The 18,023-nt window shown below is 39.4% G+C and overlaps 1 protein-coding gene across 1 annotated transcript in view; it reads right to left on the reverse strand.

Moving 5' to 3' along the window:
- LOC126272457 (NADPH oxidase 5) overlaps window positions 1-18,023 on the reverse strand; it is a 1,112,602-nt gene that overhangs the window by 68,186 nt on the left and 1,026,393 nt on the right. The window contains exons 10-15 of the mRNA XM_049975335.1: window positions 15,809-15,997; window positions 15,540-15,733; window positions 15,135-15,456; window positions 14,840-15,011; window positions 14,307-14,497; window positions 12,232-12,373 (exon numbers count right to left, since the gene is read on the reverse strand). Coding sequence (XP_049831292.1) covers window positions 12,232-12,373; window positions 14,307-14,497; window positions 14,840-15,011; window positions 15,135-15,456; window positions 15,540-15,733; window positions 15,809-15,997 — 1,210 coding nt within the window. The remainder of the gene's footprint in view (window positions 1-12,231; window positions 12,374-14,306; window positions 14,498-14,839; window positions 15,012-15,134; window positions 15,457-15,539; window positions 15,734-15,808; window positions 15,998-18,023) is intronic.

Consider the following 18,023-nt stretch of genomic DNA (forward strand, 5'->3'; position numbering starts at 1 on the left):
GACACAAATTTACTATGAAGTGTATTGCATTTCCCATTACATACTCTTTCCATACAGGGTCAACCAGAACTCCACTGACAAATTTCAGAAGTTGTTCAAGGGTATCAGCCAAGCATCAAGGATATTGTCCAAGCATTTTGGTATAGGGGGCGGAAGGTCTCCAGAGGCTCATTACAGAATAAAAATGTAATAATGATATGTTCAGTTTGTTATGCCAATGGCTTTGTTCCAGGGAAAATATCTTCACAACAGTCAAAAAGCCTGTAATACGTAATCACGAAAATGTATAACACAAAATGCAGGATTTGGTTTCTCAACGGTGTACTGCTAATGTGGCTGATGTAGCTGTGGGGACAGCTCAGCTTTGTGTTGTCATGCTGGCTCTTCCCTTTCATTCATTCACCCATAAATGAGGTGCATATCAACCAACTCTTTATCAGTAAACCTACTCATAATACTGCTTGTATCACTGCTGACACACAGTTAACACTGGTGGAGTGCAAAACCATGGACAGAACTGAGCAGTACTGAATGCAAACTTGAAGACAATGAATTAAAGAGGGCAATAGCTGGTACAGTGAGAATGGGAACAAGACACACACACAGCCCATACAGTTGATATTTGCACTGTTGAGCCATATTTTCAGTGCAATACAGATCTAAAGCTAAATGGAGCAAGAAACCAAATGAAATGCAGTAACTCTGTTACTTGCCACTGGACATCTTGAGTCCCTTACACCATAATACTCAGAAGCTATCTCTTAACAACCTGGAGTTTGTCTAAGTTCTGATTCACCCTGTGTATACTTCAGCCCATAGCATTTCTTTCAACTTAGGTTTGAAACATTGCACCCTCTTTTCTTTAATAAGCCTCCCTGCTTTGAATGAACATACCTGAAAGCTGTTAATTTCTACATTGTTTATTTCCATTAATTGTGCATCATGATCAGGTAGTCCATTAACAATTGGGTGCACATTGTTTGTTACAACTTGGTGAAAATTGTCTATAAAAATGTTATCAATCAGGGTCCTGCTATCTTGCTGTAGACAAGTCGGAAAAGTTATCCCTAAAATCAGAGTAAAACAGTCCAATAACAATATCAGTTCATTTTTCGTGTCAGAATCTTAAGAAACACATATTTAAAACTCCACAAACTACTAATCATTTCTCTCTGCTGACTGTTACAATTACAATTGTAAGAGAAGTATTGTGCAGCATCAACTCACAAGCACATGATTCTAGTTTCTGATATATGCCAAAGACTGCTTGTTTTAAAATTTTTGACTGTGTCCAACATTTACCAATGTTGCAACCCCTCATTTTTCCACATTAACTCTACATGAAAATGATGCCACTGTATAATCCCTGATATTTACCTTCTTAGTTACTGTGGTTTACATGGTGTTCAGAGAGAGACAGAATATCTATCACTAAGGTATTTTTCACATCTTCTTGACAATCTCATTTACCACATTTTTCAGCCTTCTAATGTTCTGGTGAAACAAACAAATTTCTCTTCTCTGGAAAGTGTTACGTATATACTGGCAAGAAACAAAAGGCAGCACCCTCAAGGTCTATGTTCAGTGCCACCAGGGTATAATATGTGCATACCGAGGAGTCAGTGTTTGAGATTCATGTATCAGGGTCATCAGCAATCAGATGGCTTTCAGGAGGCCTGTCGGTGCATCCTCTATTTTGACTCTGCAGAAGTAATTGTTCTGGGTTTAGAGGTGAATAGTGTTTGCAACATTCATTCTGGGTACAACCATGCCCCACTAATACGTACTCCTGTAGTGGGCATGTGGGAAGGTGGATGAACATATTGAGAGATTGCTGCACATGTTGGGCACAGTGTATAGGTGATTGATGCTGCTTTCAACAGTGGTCTGTGTAACATTCCCACATCTGTAGACCAAGTTTCGTATGTTCTTGTAGTACGTATGCCCATCAAGATGAACACATCATGCAAGCAGTGGCAGCCAACTAAACATCATCTAAGGACAAAATTCGGGCATATGTTGACGCCTGCTGTGTCATGAGGGACCACTAGGAACCATTTGGTTGCAGCAAGATGATGATCACATGTGCCTCTGGCCAGGCTATCACTGACACCATGTCAGTGTCAAGCATGGATACTCAGGTGTCATAAAAGAGTTGATTGGAGAGTAAGATGGTGCTCTGTCATCTTCTGTGATTGGAGTACATACTGACTATATGCGAGTGATGGATGTACATATATATGGCATAGACCTGGTGATCTGCCCATTTCAGAGTGCATCCATCTGTGACACACTGTTCCAATCCTAGGCTTCATGGAGTGGGCAACCGTCATTTACATTTGGTGTTTCTGCTACACTGCACAGGTTGGTATCCCCAGCTACTGTAATTTCTGTGACAGGAAGGTCAAATTCTTTTTCAGCATGATAATGCATGTCCACTTATGGCTGCTGCAATGCAATGTGCTCTTCGTCATATACAACAATTGCCCAGGCCCATAAAGTCACAAGGTCTTTTGCCAGTTGAACATGTGGAATATGAGAAGCAGGAACTTACTCATTTTTCAGTACCTGCAACAACCGTTGTCTGACTACTTTGAAAGGTGGAAGATGCTTGGAAAAATGTAGTGCATGATGCCATTTGGTATCTTTATGATTGATTGCACACAAGAATATAGGCATGTGTTGCCAATGGGTGGGGTGGAAGTTACATTTGTGTGTTCATCTACACTCTGCTGAAGTGCATGACACAGGATACATCCTATCGTACCTTTGTAGACTGATTGCATTCACCAATGTTCTACCGTAAACCAGAGTCTGCGATCTGCTTTACCCATGACTGAGCCTATTTGATCATTCCAATTTCATATTCCCAGAAATTGTTATATCCAGGTATTTGATAAGTTGGCTGATTCCATCTGTGAGTAATTTATATTATGGTCATAGGATAGTAGGTTTTTTCATTTAGTGAAGTGCCTAATTAATTTTTTTGAGTATTTAAAGCAAGTTGCCAATATTTGCACCACTTTGACATCTTATCAAGATCTAACTGATACAGCTTCTCTCAGACAGTACTTCATTACAGATGGCTGCATCATGTGCAAAAAGTCTGAGATTACTATTAATATTGTGTGCAATGTCCTTATCATACAACATGAACACACCTTGGGTCCCAACACTTCCCTGGAGCACATTCAAAGCTATTTCTACATCTGATGATGACTCTCCATCCAAGATAATAAGCTTTGTCCTCCCTAACAAAGAATCCTGTCACAAATTTCACTTGATACCCCATAAATCATAGTTTTGACGATAACTGGATATCTGGTACTGAATCAAATGCTTTCTGGAACTCAAGAAATGATGCATCTACCTGACTGCCTTTATCCAAGGCTTTTCAGTACGTCATGTGAGGAAAGTAAGAATTGAGTTTTGCATGATCAATGTTTTTAGTATCCATGATGGTTGGCCTAGAGGTGTTCATTCTGTCTGAAAGATTTCATTACATTTGAAATTGGAATATGTTGTAAGATTCTACAACAAATTGATGTCAAGGATATTGGACAGTAATTTTGTGGGTCACTTCTATTACCCTTCTTGTAAACATCTGATTTCTTCTACTACAGGACATGGTTTTTTGTTTCAGGGAGCCACAATAGAATTTATTGGTACATGGTGCTAACTCAGAGACAAATTCAGTGTAGAATCTGATAGGGATTCTGTCAGGCCCTGGAACTGTGTTCAGTTTTAACAGTACCAACTTCTTCTCAAGGCCTCTGACACTAATACTGATTTCACTCATCTTTTCAGTAGTACTTAACAAGAATTAAATTGTGGCATTTCCCCTGGTTTTTCCATTATAAAGGAACATTTTAAAACAGAGTTAAGCATTTCAGTGCTTTTCAGAAGCACCTCAAACTCTTGCACTTTGTTGTGAAGGTTTTGACAATTAAGTACAAGGATTTTAATACTCTCCCTTGCAGAGGAGAATTCTTTTGGATATTACACATTTACTCCTGCATCTCCTACAGCTGACATTATCTGGAGTGGATGGAGTCCCACCTTATCCAGAACCCCTTGTGTGCATGCAACACACAGTTGGGTACCTGGAAAGCAGTCTCTGATGTGCAGTGCACACTTGACCCATTTAAGGGGACCCTTTAGCTCTCAATCCCTACAGCCCAAGTCTACGAAGCCACAGTCTAGCTTGTCACAGAATCTTTAAAGTCTCTGGTTCACTCCTTCCACTTGACTCAGAACCAGTGGGCCACTATCAGTTCTTCACCTAATGCTGCAAATTGTGAGCTTGCTTTGAACTGCACGCACAAGGCTGATCTTCTCAACTTTCTCTGCCAGCCACTGGAATGATCTAAGTATGAATTCACAGCCCAGATGATAGGCATCATTTGCTCCACTGCACACCAAATTATCTGCAGTTGGTTGTACCTTGTTGGGTCAGTTGCTCTTTGAATAGCATCTCCAATGTGCCCAGGCCTACAAACTGAGTACATTTTGCTCCTCTTTCCTGTTACTTGCTACCATTTCCCTGAGAGGTACCATTATTCGCCATATGTCACAACTGCCAATGATTAACAGACCCCTACCCTGTTGTGGTTGCCTCCTCTTGACACATGACAAAGCTAATTTGCCCGAAACAGGTGAAGTGAGTCACTCTGGCTCTGTTTCAATGGTAGGCAGTACCTCAAGCTTGCTGGTTGAAGAGGATCAGTATAACATATTGTCCTCCCCAGACCCATTCATCCTGTCTAGGATGCCTAGATCTACCAGTGAGAAGCCACTCACGTCAAGGGAAAGTAATGACAGATCCATACTTCCTACAGAGGAGACAGGACCCACAGAACACAGTAGTGCTTGAGGTACCATTGGTAACACAGGAACATGACTCTCAGGAGGAGCTCTTCCGACACATCAATTTGCAGCAGCTGCCAATTATTTGACAGTGTTGTTGTTGTGGTCCTCAGTCCTAAGGCTGGTTTGACGCAGCTCTCCATGCTACTCTATCCTGTGCAAGCCTCTTCATCACCAAGTACTTACTGCAACCTACGTCGTCCTGAATCTGCTTAGTGTATTCATCCCTTGGTCTCCCTCTACAGTTTTTACCCTTCTTCTAGTCAAGTTGTGCCACAAACTGGTCTTCTCCCCAATTCTATTCAATACCTCTTCATTAGTTATGTGATCTGCCCATCTAATCTTCAGCATTCTTCTGTAGCACCACATTTCGAAAGCTTCTATTCTCTTCTTGTCCAAACTATTTATAGCCCATGTTTCACTTCCATACATGACAAATACTTTCAGAAACGACTTCCTGACACTTAAATCAATACTTGATGTTAACAAATTTCTCTTCTTCAAAAATGCTTTTCTTTCCATTGCCAGTCAACATTTTATATCCTCTCTACTTCAACCATCATCAGTTATTTTGCTCCCCAAATAGCAAAACTCCTTTACTACTTTAAGTGTCTCATTTCCTAATCCAATTCCCTCAGCATCACCTGACTTCATTTGACTACATTCCATTATCCTCGTTTTGCTTTTGTTGACATTCATCTGATACTGTCCATTCAGTTCAGCTGCTCTGTCTCTGGCAGAATTACAATGTCATCGGCAAACCTCAAAGTTTTTATTTCTTCTCCCTGGATTTTAATATCTACTCCAAACTTTTCTTTCATTTCCTTTACTGCTTGCTCAGTATACAGATTGAATAGCATCAGGGAGAGGCTACAACCCTGTCTCACTCCCTTCCCAACCAAAGTTTCCCTTTCATATCCCTCGACATTTATAACTGCAATCTGCTTTCTGTACAAATTGTAAATAGCCTTTCGCTCCCTGTATTTTACCCTTGCCACTTTCAGAATTTGAAAGAGAGTATTCCAGTCAACATTGTCGAAAGCTTTCTCTAAGTCTACAAATGCTAGAAACGTGGGTTTGCCTTTCCTTAATCTTTCTTCTAAGATAAGTCGTAGGGTCAGTATTGCCTCACGTGTTCCAACACTTCTAAGGAATCCAAACTGATCTTCCCCGAGGTCGGCTTCTACCAGTTTTTCCATTCGTCTGTAAAGAATTCGCGTTAGTATTTTGCAGCTGTGACTTGTTAAACTGATAGTTTGGTAATTTTCACATCTGTCAACACCTGCTTTCTTTGGGATCGGAATTATTATATTCTTCTTGAAGTTTGAGGGAATTGCGCCTGTCTCATACATATTGCTCACCAGATGATGGAGTTCTGTCACGACTGGCTCTCCCAAGGCTGTCAGTAGTTCTAATGGAATTTTGTCTACTCCCGGGGCCTTGTTTCGACTTTGTTCTTTCAGTGCTCTGTCAAACTCTTCACGCAGTATTATATCTCCCATTTCGTCTTCATCTACATCCTCTTCCATTTCCATAATATTGTTCTCAAGTACATCGCCCTTGTATAAACCTTCTATATACTCCTTCCACCTTTCTGCCTTCCCTTCTTTGCTTAGAACTGGGTTTCCATCTGAGCTCTTGATATTCATACAAGTGGTTCTCTTTTCTTCAAAGGTCTCTCTAATTTTCCTGTAGGTAGTATCGATCTTACCCCTCATGAGATAAGCCTCTATATCCTTACGTTTGTCCTCTAGCCATCCCTGCTTAGCCATTTTGCCCTTCCTGTCGATATCATTTTTGAGACGTTTGTATTCCTTTTTGCCTGCTTCACTTAATGCATTTTTTTATTTTATCCTTCCATCAATTAAATTTAGTATCTCTTTTGTTACCCAAGGATTTCTACTAACCCTCATCTTTACCTACTTGATCCTCTGCTGCCTTTACTATTTCATTCCTCAAAGCTACCCATTCTTCTTCTACTGTATTTATTTCCCCCATTCCTGTAAATTGTTCCCTTATGTTCTCCCTGAAACTCTGTACAACCTCTGGATCTTTCAGTTTATCCAAGTCCCATCTCCTTAAATTTCCACCTTTTTGCAGTTTCTTCAGTTTTAATCTACAGTTCATAACCAATAGATTGTGGTCAGAGTCCACATCTGCCCCTGGAAATGTCTAACAATTTAAAACCTGGTTCTTAAATCTCTGTCTTATAATTATATAATCTATCTGATACCTTGTAGTATCCCCAGACTTCTTCCATGTATACAACCTTCTTTCATGATTCTTGAACCAAGTGTTAGCTATGATTAAGTTATGCTCTGTGCAAAATTCTACCAGGCAGTTTCCTCTTTCATTTCTTAGCCCCAATCCATATTCACCTACTATGTTTCCTTCTCTTCTTTTTCATACTGTCGAATTACAGTCACCCTCTTTTATCTCATCACACATTTCATCAATTTCTTCATCATCTGCAGAGCTATTTGGCATATAAACTTGTACTACTGTAGTATGCATGGGCTTCATGTCTATCTTGGCCACAATAATGCGTTCACTATGCTGTTTGTAGTAGTTTACCTGCAATCCTATTTTTTTATTCATTATTAAACTTACTCCTGCATTACCCCTATTTGATTTTGTATTTATAACCCTGTATTCACCTGACCAAAAGTCATGTTCTTCCTGCCACCGAACTTCACTAATTTCCACTATATCTAAGTTTAACCTATCCATTTCCCTTTTTAAATTTTCTAACCTACCTGCCCAATTAAGGGATCTGACATTCCACACTCCAATCCATAGAACACCAGTTTTCTTTCTCCTGATAACGACATCCTCCTGAGTATTCCCCACCCAGAGATCCAAATGGGGGACTATTTTACCTCCGGAATATTTTACCCAAGAGGATGCCATCATTTAATCATATAGTAAAGCTGCATGCCCTCGGGAAAAATTATGGCTGTAGTTTCCCCTTGATTTCAGCCATTCGCAGTACCACAACAGCAAGGCCGTTTTGGTTAGTGTTACAGGGACAGATCAGTCAATCATCCAGACTGTTGCCCCTGCAACTACTAAAAAGGCTGCTGCCCCTCTTCAGGAACCACACGTTTGTCTGGCCTCTCAACCGACACCCCTCTGTTGTGATTGCACCTACTGTACGGGTATCTGCGTCGTTGAGGCACGCAAGTCTCCCCACCAACGGCAAGATCCATGACAGTAGTCATGGCAGTTTCTATCTGCTTACAAACATCAAGCAACTCATACTGTGTTTGAGAACAGCATTCACAGAGGGGCTGCATTGTGTCTGATGCAATGTATTGCAGGACAGTGAACAATTAACTTTAAATTAAATGTGGTAACAGCCTTTTAATCTGTTGAGCTACAGAATTACAAATTCCCTGTAAGATTTGAAGCAAATACACAAAATGAAATTTCTGTCCAGGCAACAAGAAATATGTGGGAAAAATTACTGGCCAAGATCATGAAAATTCTCAAGAAACAAAGTGAAGACCATTTTCCACACAGCAGGAAAAATCAAAGATATTCTTGGTTCAACCAAGGATCCACTAGGTCTGACGGCACCTAGTGTGCACAAGATCAAATGCAAATGTGGGATGCAATATATAGGACAGACATAGCTTTGCATCTCACAGTGCCGCAATGAACGCATCAAGCACGTACACTTGGTTCAAACCAACAAATCTGCTGTGTCCGAGCATAGTATTGAAGAGAAGCACACCCCACAATTTTGAAGACACAAAGAAAATATGCAGTATAAATGGATTCTGGGACTCAATAATCAAAAAGTCCATAGAAATACAGTTAACCCAACAACCTAATCAACCGTGACAGTGGCTACCATCTCAGCACAGCCTGGGAGCCTGCAATCAGGAAAATCAAACAGGAACTTTCAGGTCCACCAAGGGCCTTGGACGAAGCAGACAGAGATGGATGCTGGGACACGAACTTCACACGCGTCCGTCCGTCCCCCCCCCCCCCCCCCCCACCACCACCACCACCACCACCACCACCACCACCACCACCACCACCACCACCACCACCAGCCGGCTCCAGGCACATCGGGTGATTCTGCAGGTGTGCGATTGGCCAACACCAGGAATCGGTCCAGCGGAGATATCAGCCACAACCGATGATATCCAGGAACTTCACATGTAGATGAATGAGATGTTGATACACAATCTGTGCCATATTGTTTCTTGCCCTGACCCCTAATACCATTTTTTGTTAGAAAAGTTGTAATTCATTAGGCAGATGGAAATTATTCTTCTGCAACACTGTTGTTTAAATCTGCTGTTGTTATGACCTCGATCTCCACTAGCCCCTGTCCCACACCAACCTTCACCCCTATCCCCTGGTGCCGTGGTGCCTATGTCACTAAACTAATCCAGACTCTTACTTGCCTCTCTTCAGTCACTGCTTTCCTCTGTTCTATTTCCCTCTCCCTATCCATTCCTCTTCATTTTGTACAATATGTAATTTCCCTTGTCTCCTCTATGATGAGTTCAGAGGTGCTACATACCTGCCCCCCATTCGCTCACTTCATGTCCCTCCCAGGCCAGCGTTTAAGGGCGTGTTCAACAAAATATTCTCAGACCTGTTGAGTTTAGGACTTAATGCTGATTTTTATATTTATAGTCCATCTCTATCGTATACAAGTTGAACAATATAACATAACCTTCTAATAGATTTAGAGTAAGCACAAGGCTCAGTAAGTTCTGAGACTTAATTTTTGCATGAAAAAGAAGCATCACAATTGCTCTGCATATAATATAGATTGTCCCATTTCACCAGCTTCGTGTAATGCTTGCCTTCCTCTTACACCTTGTAATTCCATACAGCATCACATGCAGTCATCCCATACATGTTTGATCGGGTTGGGGGGGAGGGGGGGGGGGGCAGCACATCAATTGGAACTTGCAACTGCATTACTCAAATCACTCCATCACAGTCCTGGGCTTGTGGCATGGTGCATTGTGTTGTTGGAAATTGTCACTGCCATTGAGAAACATAGTTGTCACGAAGGGGTGTACATGGTGTGCAACCAGTGAATAATACTCCTTGGCTATTATGATGCCTTGCGCAAGTTCCACTTGATCCACAGATACCCACGTGAATGTTCCCCAGAGCATAATGGAGCCACCACCAGCTTGCCTCGATCCTGCAGTTCAGGTTTGACAAATATCTGTTCCCCTAGGAGACTACAGATTCGCGTCCTCCCACTGGCATGAAGAAGAAGCAGACCTTGCAGTGCTCTGCCTTTGTGTCAACATCCAGTGCTGATGGTCACATGGTGGTTATTTCAGTCATAGTTGCTGATGTTGTTGTGTCAATGTTGACATGTTCACAGGTCACTGGATGTGGAGGTCCATCCTCAAGAGTGTTCGTTGCACTGTGTTTTCAGACACACATGTACTCTCCCCAGCATTAAAGTCTGATGTTAGTTGCATCACAGTTCACCACCTCTTCTGTTTTACCAGTCTACCCAGCTTATGACGTATGACATCTCTAAAGAGAGGTGGCCACCCAACCTCACGATGTCTCAGCTTGGTTTCACTGTGTTTCGCTTCTTGTTGAAGACATTCACCACGGCACTTTTCGAACACCTGAGAAGTCATGCAGTTTCTGAAATGCTTGTTCCGAGACCCTGGTCATCACAATCTGCCTTCATTTGAAGTCAGATATCTCATGCGCCTTGCCCATTCAATGCATGGACAGCATAGTCACTGGTACCGTGTGTGTGTGTGTGGGGGGGGGGGGGGGGGGGGGGTTGAAGAGGCAGTCGACCCATTTTCAGTTACTTTAAATGGATCACCTGCATGCATTGAAATCAACATTGAACACCACACTCATCCTATTTTTGGATTCTGTAGGAATTATCATACCAAGACTGTGATGAGGATATGCTATGTGGAAGTCTTCATTTTTGAACACAAAAATGTGAGAGTGTTTTATGTTTTCCTTGTATGACAGTGTGCGAGCTCAATGTAGTATTCTTGTCAATCTGGTTTTGGCTAAAACAGGGATAGGAGACATATTAATGTGCCCCCTCCTCCAGTTTATCTTATTTGGTAGAGCAGACTTCATGTTCTTTGCCCAAGTCTGATCTTCCCTCGAAGGACATCATGTTGAGGAAGTTGCACTGATTCGGTGAAAGATCATGGCAGTACTGAAAAGCAATACTGTTGAAGATTTGTCTAAGTATTCCAGTACCTCTATAATTGGTGCTGCTAGTGTGTGGCTAGAGAGAACTGATATTATTATAAATTCTTTTTACATAATTTTGAACTCAATTTTTGGTAGTCTCAGAACTTACTGTGTATCTATACTTTGTATTTGATGCTACAATCATAACCACAACTACCATACTCCACTTGCTCTTTCATTTTGCTGCACAGATGTAATAAATCCATGTTTTTTAGGTATAAGACTTCAAATGGTTTGAGGGAAGATACTAAATGAGTATTCTTTCAGATTCATAGATCATCCAAATAGTAGTGTTGTGCTTTGGTGTTACTTGTACCAACAGTTCTTATACTTACGATGGAACTTTCTTTGTCAGACTACTTTATTCCAAATAGGCACTTAAGACAGTGGTGAACACTGAGATGGGATTGATGGCAATTTGTTCACACAGGATGTTTCTTACATTTAATTCTGCAAGTATTCTCTTATCAAAACGATTCAGATGCAGACCATATAATATATGAAAACACTTGAATTAATGATTCACCTGTCACTGCATGGACAGGAAATATTGGATGAGGGAGGAATGGTTTGTATGGGGAAGATGGTCACATTGCAGGAAAGTAAGACTGTGAATTAAGTATAAATAATGAATATTGAATTTTCATCTAATAGTAAACTAACCTCGAATATGGAAACGAACAGTATTAATTACTCTTTTCATTTAATAGTCATCACTCTAAAAATTACGATAACACAAGAAATCCAAGATGATAAAAAATTTATAACACTGTTCTTACATATTAACAAACATAAAATGTCTTAAAATTTAATGTTTATTGTTAATCTCAAACTTGACTTCATAAATTGTGAACTTCAGTATTTTTACCTGATGTATTCAGAAGAATAAGCTGCATTATACTACAGATTGAATGGATTATTTGATGCTGATTAAATTTTACTACTACTACTACTACTACTACTACTACTACTACTACTACACCATTTAGTCCAAAAATTTTCAAATTTGTACATAGTGCCCAATAAATTGGGATACAGCACATGAATTCTAAAAAGAAGTTATTATCAATATGTAACAAATAACAGGTACAACTATTTTTGCAAGCACAATTTTGTGAAATATCTGCATCATGAGAAACTTACACCATAAGTCGTTGACGTTTTTTCACTCTGTTATCCATATCTGGCATTGACAGCGACTTTGCCAATGGTGTTTTCCTTGCCAGTAGTAGTAAGGGAAGTTTCCTCTCTTGTAATAACTTCTTTGGTGTTGGAGACAGATGCTCTGAAAGCATGATGTGTACAACTCTGTAAATTATCTATATAAATAACTAATTTACAGCTCCTCCATAATAATAAATCGACCAGAAAAAAAAAATTTTACAAGTCAACTTTTTTTAAGTTTAGCCTTGATGATACTGAAATCTTTAAGCCAAGAAAATGCTAAGAACTCCAGAATGAGATTTTCACTCTGCAGCAGAGTGTGCACTGTTATGAAACTTCCTGGCACACAGTTATAATCTGCCAGGAAGTTTCATGTTCTGAACTGTTATGTAGTAAAACAAATACTGTTTCTATTGCAGAAAATTGTGAATTAATATTCGTGTACGATCTGTCAGTCTGAAGTCATAATGAGATAGGTGACGAAACGAAGACCACTGATATGGAGAGTTTAGCTGTAGAGTGTTTTGTTATTTCCTAAATATTGCTCACAGTGTCAGTTTTTTCCTATCATTTGTTTATATAGCCATTTTTGTTATTAATATGCGGGTGATGGGAAGTTGCATATCATCCTTGTTTAAGACAAGATATGATTTAAGTGTAAGCAAGTGATTAGTTCTCCATGTGTGTTTAAAGCATAGTTAAAAATCAGTGCCCTCATTTTTCTCACTGCATAAGCATTTGATAGTGTTCAGTTAGAAGTGACTAAAATGGGAATGACCCTGACTGAATGCAGTGCGTTACAAACCTCACCGCCTTAACTGGATTTTGCACGATATCAGTGTATGACTACACGAGTAAGAATAAAAAGTATGTAGACAATGAACATAATATGAGTAGAGCAAAATCAATGAGTAACCCTCAGGTGCTGGATGTGTGTGAAGTGAGCGGACAGAAATAGTCAAGTATCAGTCTAGGAGATTCTATATTCTTAGGGGTTTGATTTATTTATTGTGTCTGTGTATGTGCGGATGGATATGTGTGTGTGTGTGTGTGCGTGAGTGTACACCTGTCCTTTTTTTCCCCTAAGGGAAGTCTTTCCGCTCCTGGGATTGGAATGACTCCTTACCCTCTCCCTTAAAACCCACACCCTTTCATTTTTCCCTCTCCTTCCTTCCTTCCTGACGAAGCAACTGCCAGTTGCGAAAGCTTGTAATTCTGTGTGTGTGTTTGTGTGTTTTGTTCATGTGCCTGTCTGCCGGCGCTTTCCCGCTTGGTAAGTCTTGGAATCTTTATTTTTAATATATTTTTCCCATGTGGAAGTTTCTTTCTGTTTTATTTACATCGTCATATATATATATATATATATATATATATATATATATATATATATATATATATATATATATATATATATATATATATATATATTAAAAACAAAGATTCCAAGACTTACCAAGCGGGAAAGTGCCAGTAGACAGGCACAATAAAAAAAAAAAACACAAACACACACACAAAATTTTGAGCTTTCGCAAGCGGCGGTTGCTTTGTCAGGAAAGAGGGAAGGAGAAATATTTGCTAAATATACAACATGAAATTGCTTAGCTATTTTTTAAATGTTATTACCCACCTAAAATAATAATCTTGTGTTATAATTTTTGTTGTGTCATAACTTTAGCATATATACATTACACAATCGGTGACAGCATATATACATGAGGTAGTCTAGAATACAGTTTAATTATTACTGTAATGGAAAGTTATAGATGAAATGCAAACAGTGATTGAGAAGACAGACACCCACATAACTTTAAGACAAAATTATGAGTGGCAGATAGGCTCACCACAAAATATTGATGACTCCTTAAGCCTTTTGACACTCATTCATCTTTGTAGCAGAAAGTTTAAACATACATATGTACTCACTCTTTAGATGCACCAGTTTACGTTGTAAGAGGAGTATGGGCTGTACAAGCAATGTAATAACTTTCTTGATACCTTGTTTTTTTCTGCTGCTAACATAATCCTGCTCAAGAAACATCATCTTATTTGCTTACCATTAGTAGTAGCAGGATGCGTGAGGCTAAGGTCTCCTTCAGAAACATGCTGAGCTTGTCTGTTTGGACCAATATCATTATCACTGGTGAAGCTCTCATTTATGTAGCCACCTCCACCATCCTTTCTATATCCAATAGCCTTGACCTTACTACTGATACTGCTTTCCATATCTAACTTTCGTTGAGCTGAACTGAAAGTTGAAGATTGTAAGAAAGAAATGTTGACAGCCAAATGATGTGGGAAGATTGTTGTAATATTTTTTACAATGTATATACAGAGCTATAAAAGAACAGACAAGGAAAGTACTGAAACTATAAACCGTGAAATGCTTGCTCATATCAACTGTGTTACTTCAAATTTCAGGCAGAAGTGAGTTTCTCAGTTAGTAAGAGCTAGAAGAAAGGTAACTAATGATGAAATTATACAAATGTGACAATCTGTTGTTTGTTTATGAGGAACTACTAAAAATGAAGCCAAAATTTGACAGCATTTTGAAAAATAAGCTGTATACAAAAACTATAAATCTACTTACGTTGGAAACTTTTGTGCTGGTGTTAAATCATTTCCATTGATAAGTTTTTTGTTTACAATATTTGCAGTTAGATCCTCTTCAACACTGTGCAGCTTTTCTTGCTCCCTTTCAAAATATTCATACAATCTGTTTGTCCACTGTCCAACTGCTCTAATATGAAGCCACATATAATCTGTGGCAAATTAGAAATGTGCATCAATCCAGAGTGTCGCAAGTGAAACTACAGAGCTTACTCATACTATCAGTACAACAGTGTAAGAGTTAGTAATAGATTTTGCATTATACTTTTAATTACCTTCCTGCTCTGGTGCACTGCTGATAGTAAATGGATGCCACTCATATTTAGCAATTGCAGGTATGTTAGCAAATACATAATCTCCTGGATGAAAATCAAAATGGTGTGGCCTCTTAATTACAAGATGAATTACTTTAGAGGGAAGCACAAGACCTGAACTAATGTATGTTTTTCCTCTGTTAGATCGTAACCATACTAGACGTAGTATACGTTCTATGATGTAAATAATAGCTGGAGCCACAAACCATTTCCAAAAATTTGGAGCATGAAAAATTACTAGCACCCAGAATGGAACATAAAGCAAATGAGTCCAGTAAAAAACCTGCAAATTAGATCAAATTACAATATTATCTTAAAAATTTAATTGTGTGTCACCTCCAAGAATCCTATAATACACTTACTAACCTCAAAACAACCTCCTCGCCGGACAAAAGGCTGAGAACATATGAACATTATAAAAAGAATAATGATCAACACAACTCCAGTAGGATTGGCAGCCCCACCTACTAAACCAAACAAACCTGGTCTACTTGTTAGGATCCATTCAGTGAGAGTGTAGTTATTGGCATTTACCACAGGATCGTTTACAACCAAGAGACCTGCAAAAAGAAAATAGTTTCAGGAACCTGAACATGACAATTATGGTTTATTTGTAATTATTAATGAGTACTTACTGAAGTTCAGGAGATGCATTATGGTGTGCCACACACTAAATATAAATATTAATACTCCAACTAATTTATGAAAGTATATGTGCTGATCAAGGGGCAATATTGTACTGAATCCTCTTGTACGCAAAAATGTTATACAGTGTCTGAGCATTAACACCAACACAAACATGCAGTCAAAATTGAGACACTGGCCTGAAAAAAAGAGAACATTCTATTTATGGAATATTCATTTTTGAGAATAATGAGATAATGATAATTATGTTTGAAAATCATTGTATAACATTCTATTATTATCATGTTTGTGGATGGTCTGGCCACTCTCCAGAGGGGAAAAAAAATCTCACCTGATGCCAGATGGAGGCCACCCCTTAAGTTTTACATGCATTTTGATCTTCAGTTCTAAGCAGCTAGTGGACTCCTGTAGGTTTCCTGATCCTGGCTACACACTTTTCATCATTATACCATGTTTGTTTTCCTACCTCTTTGAACCCAGTACCTAACTCGATCCATACATCCACTTGTGTGGCTAAATATCCCATTCAGCTCCATTCCATTTTCATTTCAGCCATGATATTGTATTCCACCATATTCTGCTCCATGTTCAATTTTTTTCCCTATATTTCCGAGAATTGATTTCAGACACACTGAAAACTAAGTTTTCCAACATTTACATAACATAAGGAGGGCAAATGCTTATCTATAGTGGTATGATGTGTGGTGCACAAACACATGTAACAAAACAGCTGTCAAACTAGCTTATGAGCTCTTGCTCAGCTTTCCAGTTTGGCAATTGCCATGCATTTCAGTTAGATGTTTGATTGCTTGCCATGCCCACACAGAAAACTGTACAGTAATTGCAGAATAACTAATATACGCTGATAAGGCTAAACAGTATGACCACTGCCCATCATGATGATGGAAGTTACCTGGTGATGTTGCGGGCATGCGACGTGACAACAAAAGTATGTAAGCAGAGCAGACACAGATGGGGGATCACCCTAATGAAAATATAGGCTGCAAAGGGGGAGGTCTATTGAGATAAGTAACTTTGACAAAGGGCAGATTATTATTACACAGAGCCTTTGAATGAATATCTTGAAAACAGTGAAGCTGGTCAAATGTACATGTGCTACTGTCGTGACTATGGAAGAAGGTAGAAATACAGTGAAAGTACCACTAGGCACTAAATGACTGGACATCGACGACTCTTCACATAACATGGGGTTCAGAGGTTTGTCTGCTCTGTAAAGTAGGCTCAAAGGTGATCTGTGGCATCTACAGGTATGCCAAAAGAGTACAATGCTGGTGCATGCACAAGTGTTTAGTGCACACCATTCATTATATACTGTTGAAGATGGAGCTCCACAGCAGACCACTCCAGCATGTTCATATGTTGATCCAATGAAATCATCAGCTACAATTACAGTGGGCATGGGACCATTGGCATTTGACCGTCAACGAATGGAAATGTGCCAGCTCTTGGGGTGAATCATGTTTTTGCTACACTAGGTCGATAGTCGTCTCCACAAATGCCATTGTTTAGGTGAACAATGGCTTGAAACGTGCAGCACACCATGGATGCAGGCTGGTGGGAGGAGTATTATGCTATGGGAGAAGTCCTCATGTGCTGGCATGGGACCTAAGGTAGATGACAGCTGTGAACCATTTGCATCCTTTCATGCTTTATGTCTTTCATGATGGCAATGTCATCTTTCAGCAGTATAATTGTCCATGTCTCAGAGCCAGAACCATACTAAAGTGGTTTCAGCAGCATTTTAGTGCACTCATGTTGATGCCTCAGTGACCAAATTCACCTGATGTAAACCCTATGGAACCCATCTGTGTTGCTATTGGGTGCCATCACCATACACACATCAGTGGCCCTTTATTTGTGTGAATTGCATTACCTGTGCATAGACATCTAACGCCACATATCTCCACAAACCTACCAATGAACTACTTTTGCTGACCGTTCTGTTATCTCCTATGTCTCTAATTCAAAAACTCATCAACTGTTGGCTATACAGCTTTTAATTTTATTGTAATTCATTTTAAGTTCTGTTAAGGTATTCCATTCATTTAAGTTTATTTGCTCTAGAGGCAAACAATACAATATCATGAGTGAAATGAAGGTGGTTCAGAGATATGTTCCATTAACATATATTCCTTCTTTATTGTCACAGTTTAATTATTTAACAAATTGTCTAATGTTGAAAGC

The sequence above is a fragment of the Schistocerca gregaria genome, chromosome 5 (assembly GCF_023897955.1).
Source record: "Schistocerca gregaria isolate iqSchGreg1 chromosome 5, iqSchGreg1.2, whole genome shotgun sequence".
In the NCBI taxonomy this organism is placed as follows: Eukaryota; Metazoa; Arthropoda; class Insecta; order Orthoptera; family Acrididae; genus Schistocerca; species Schistocerca gregaria.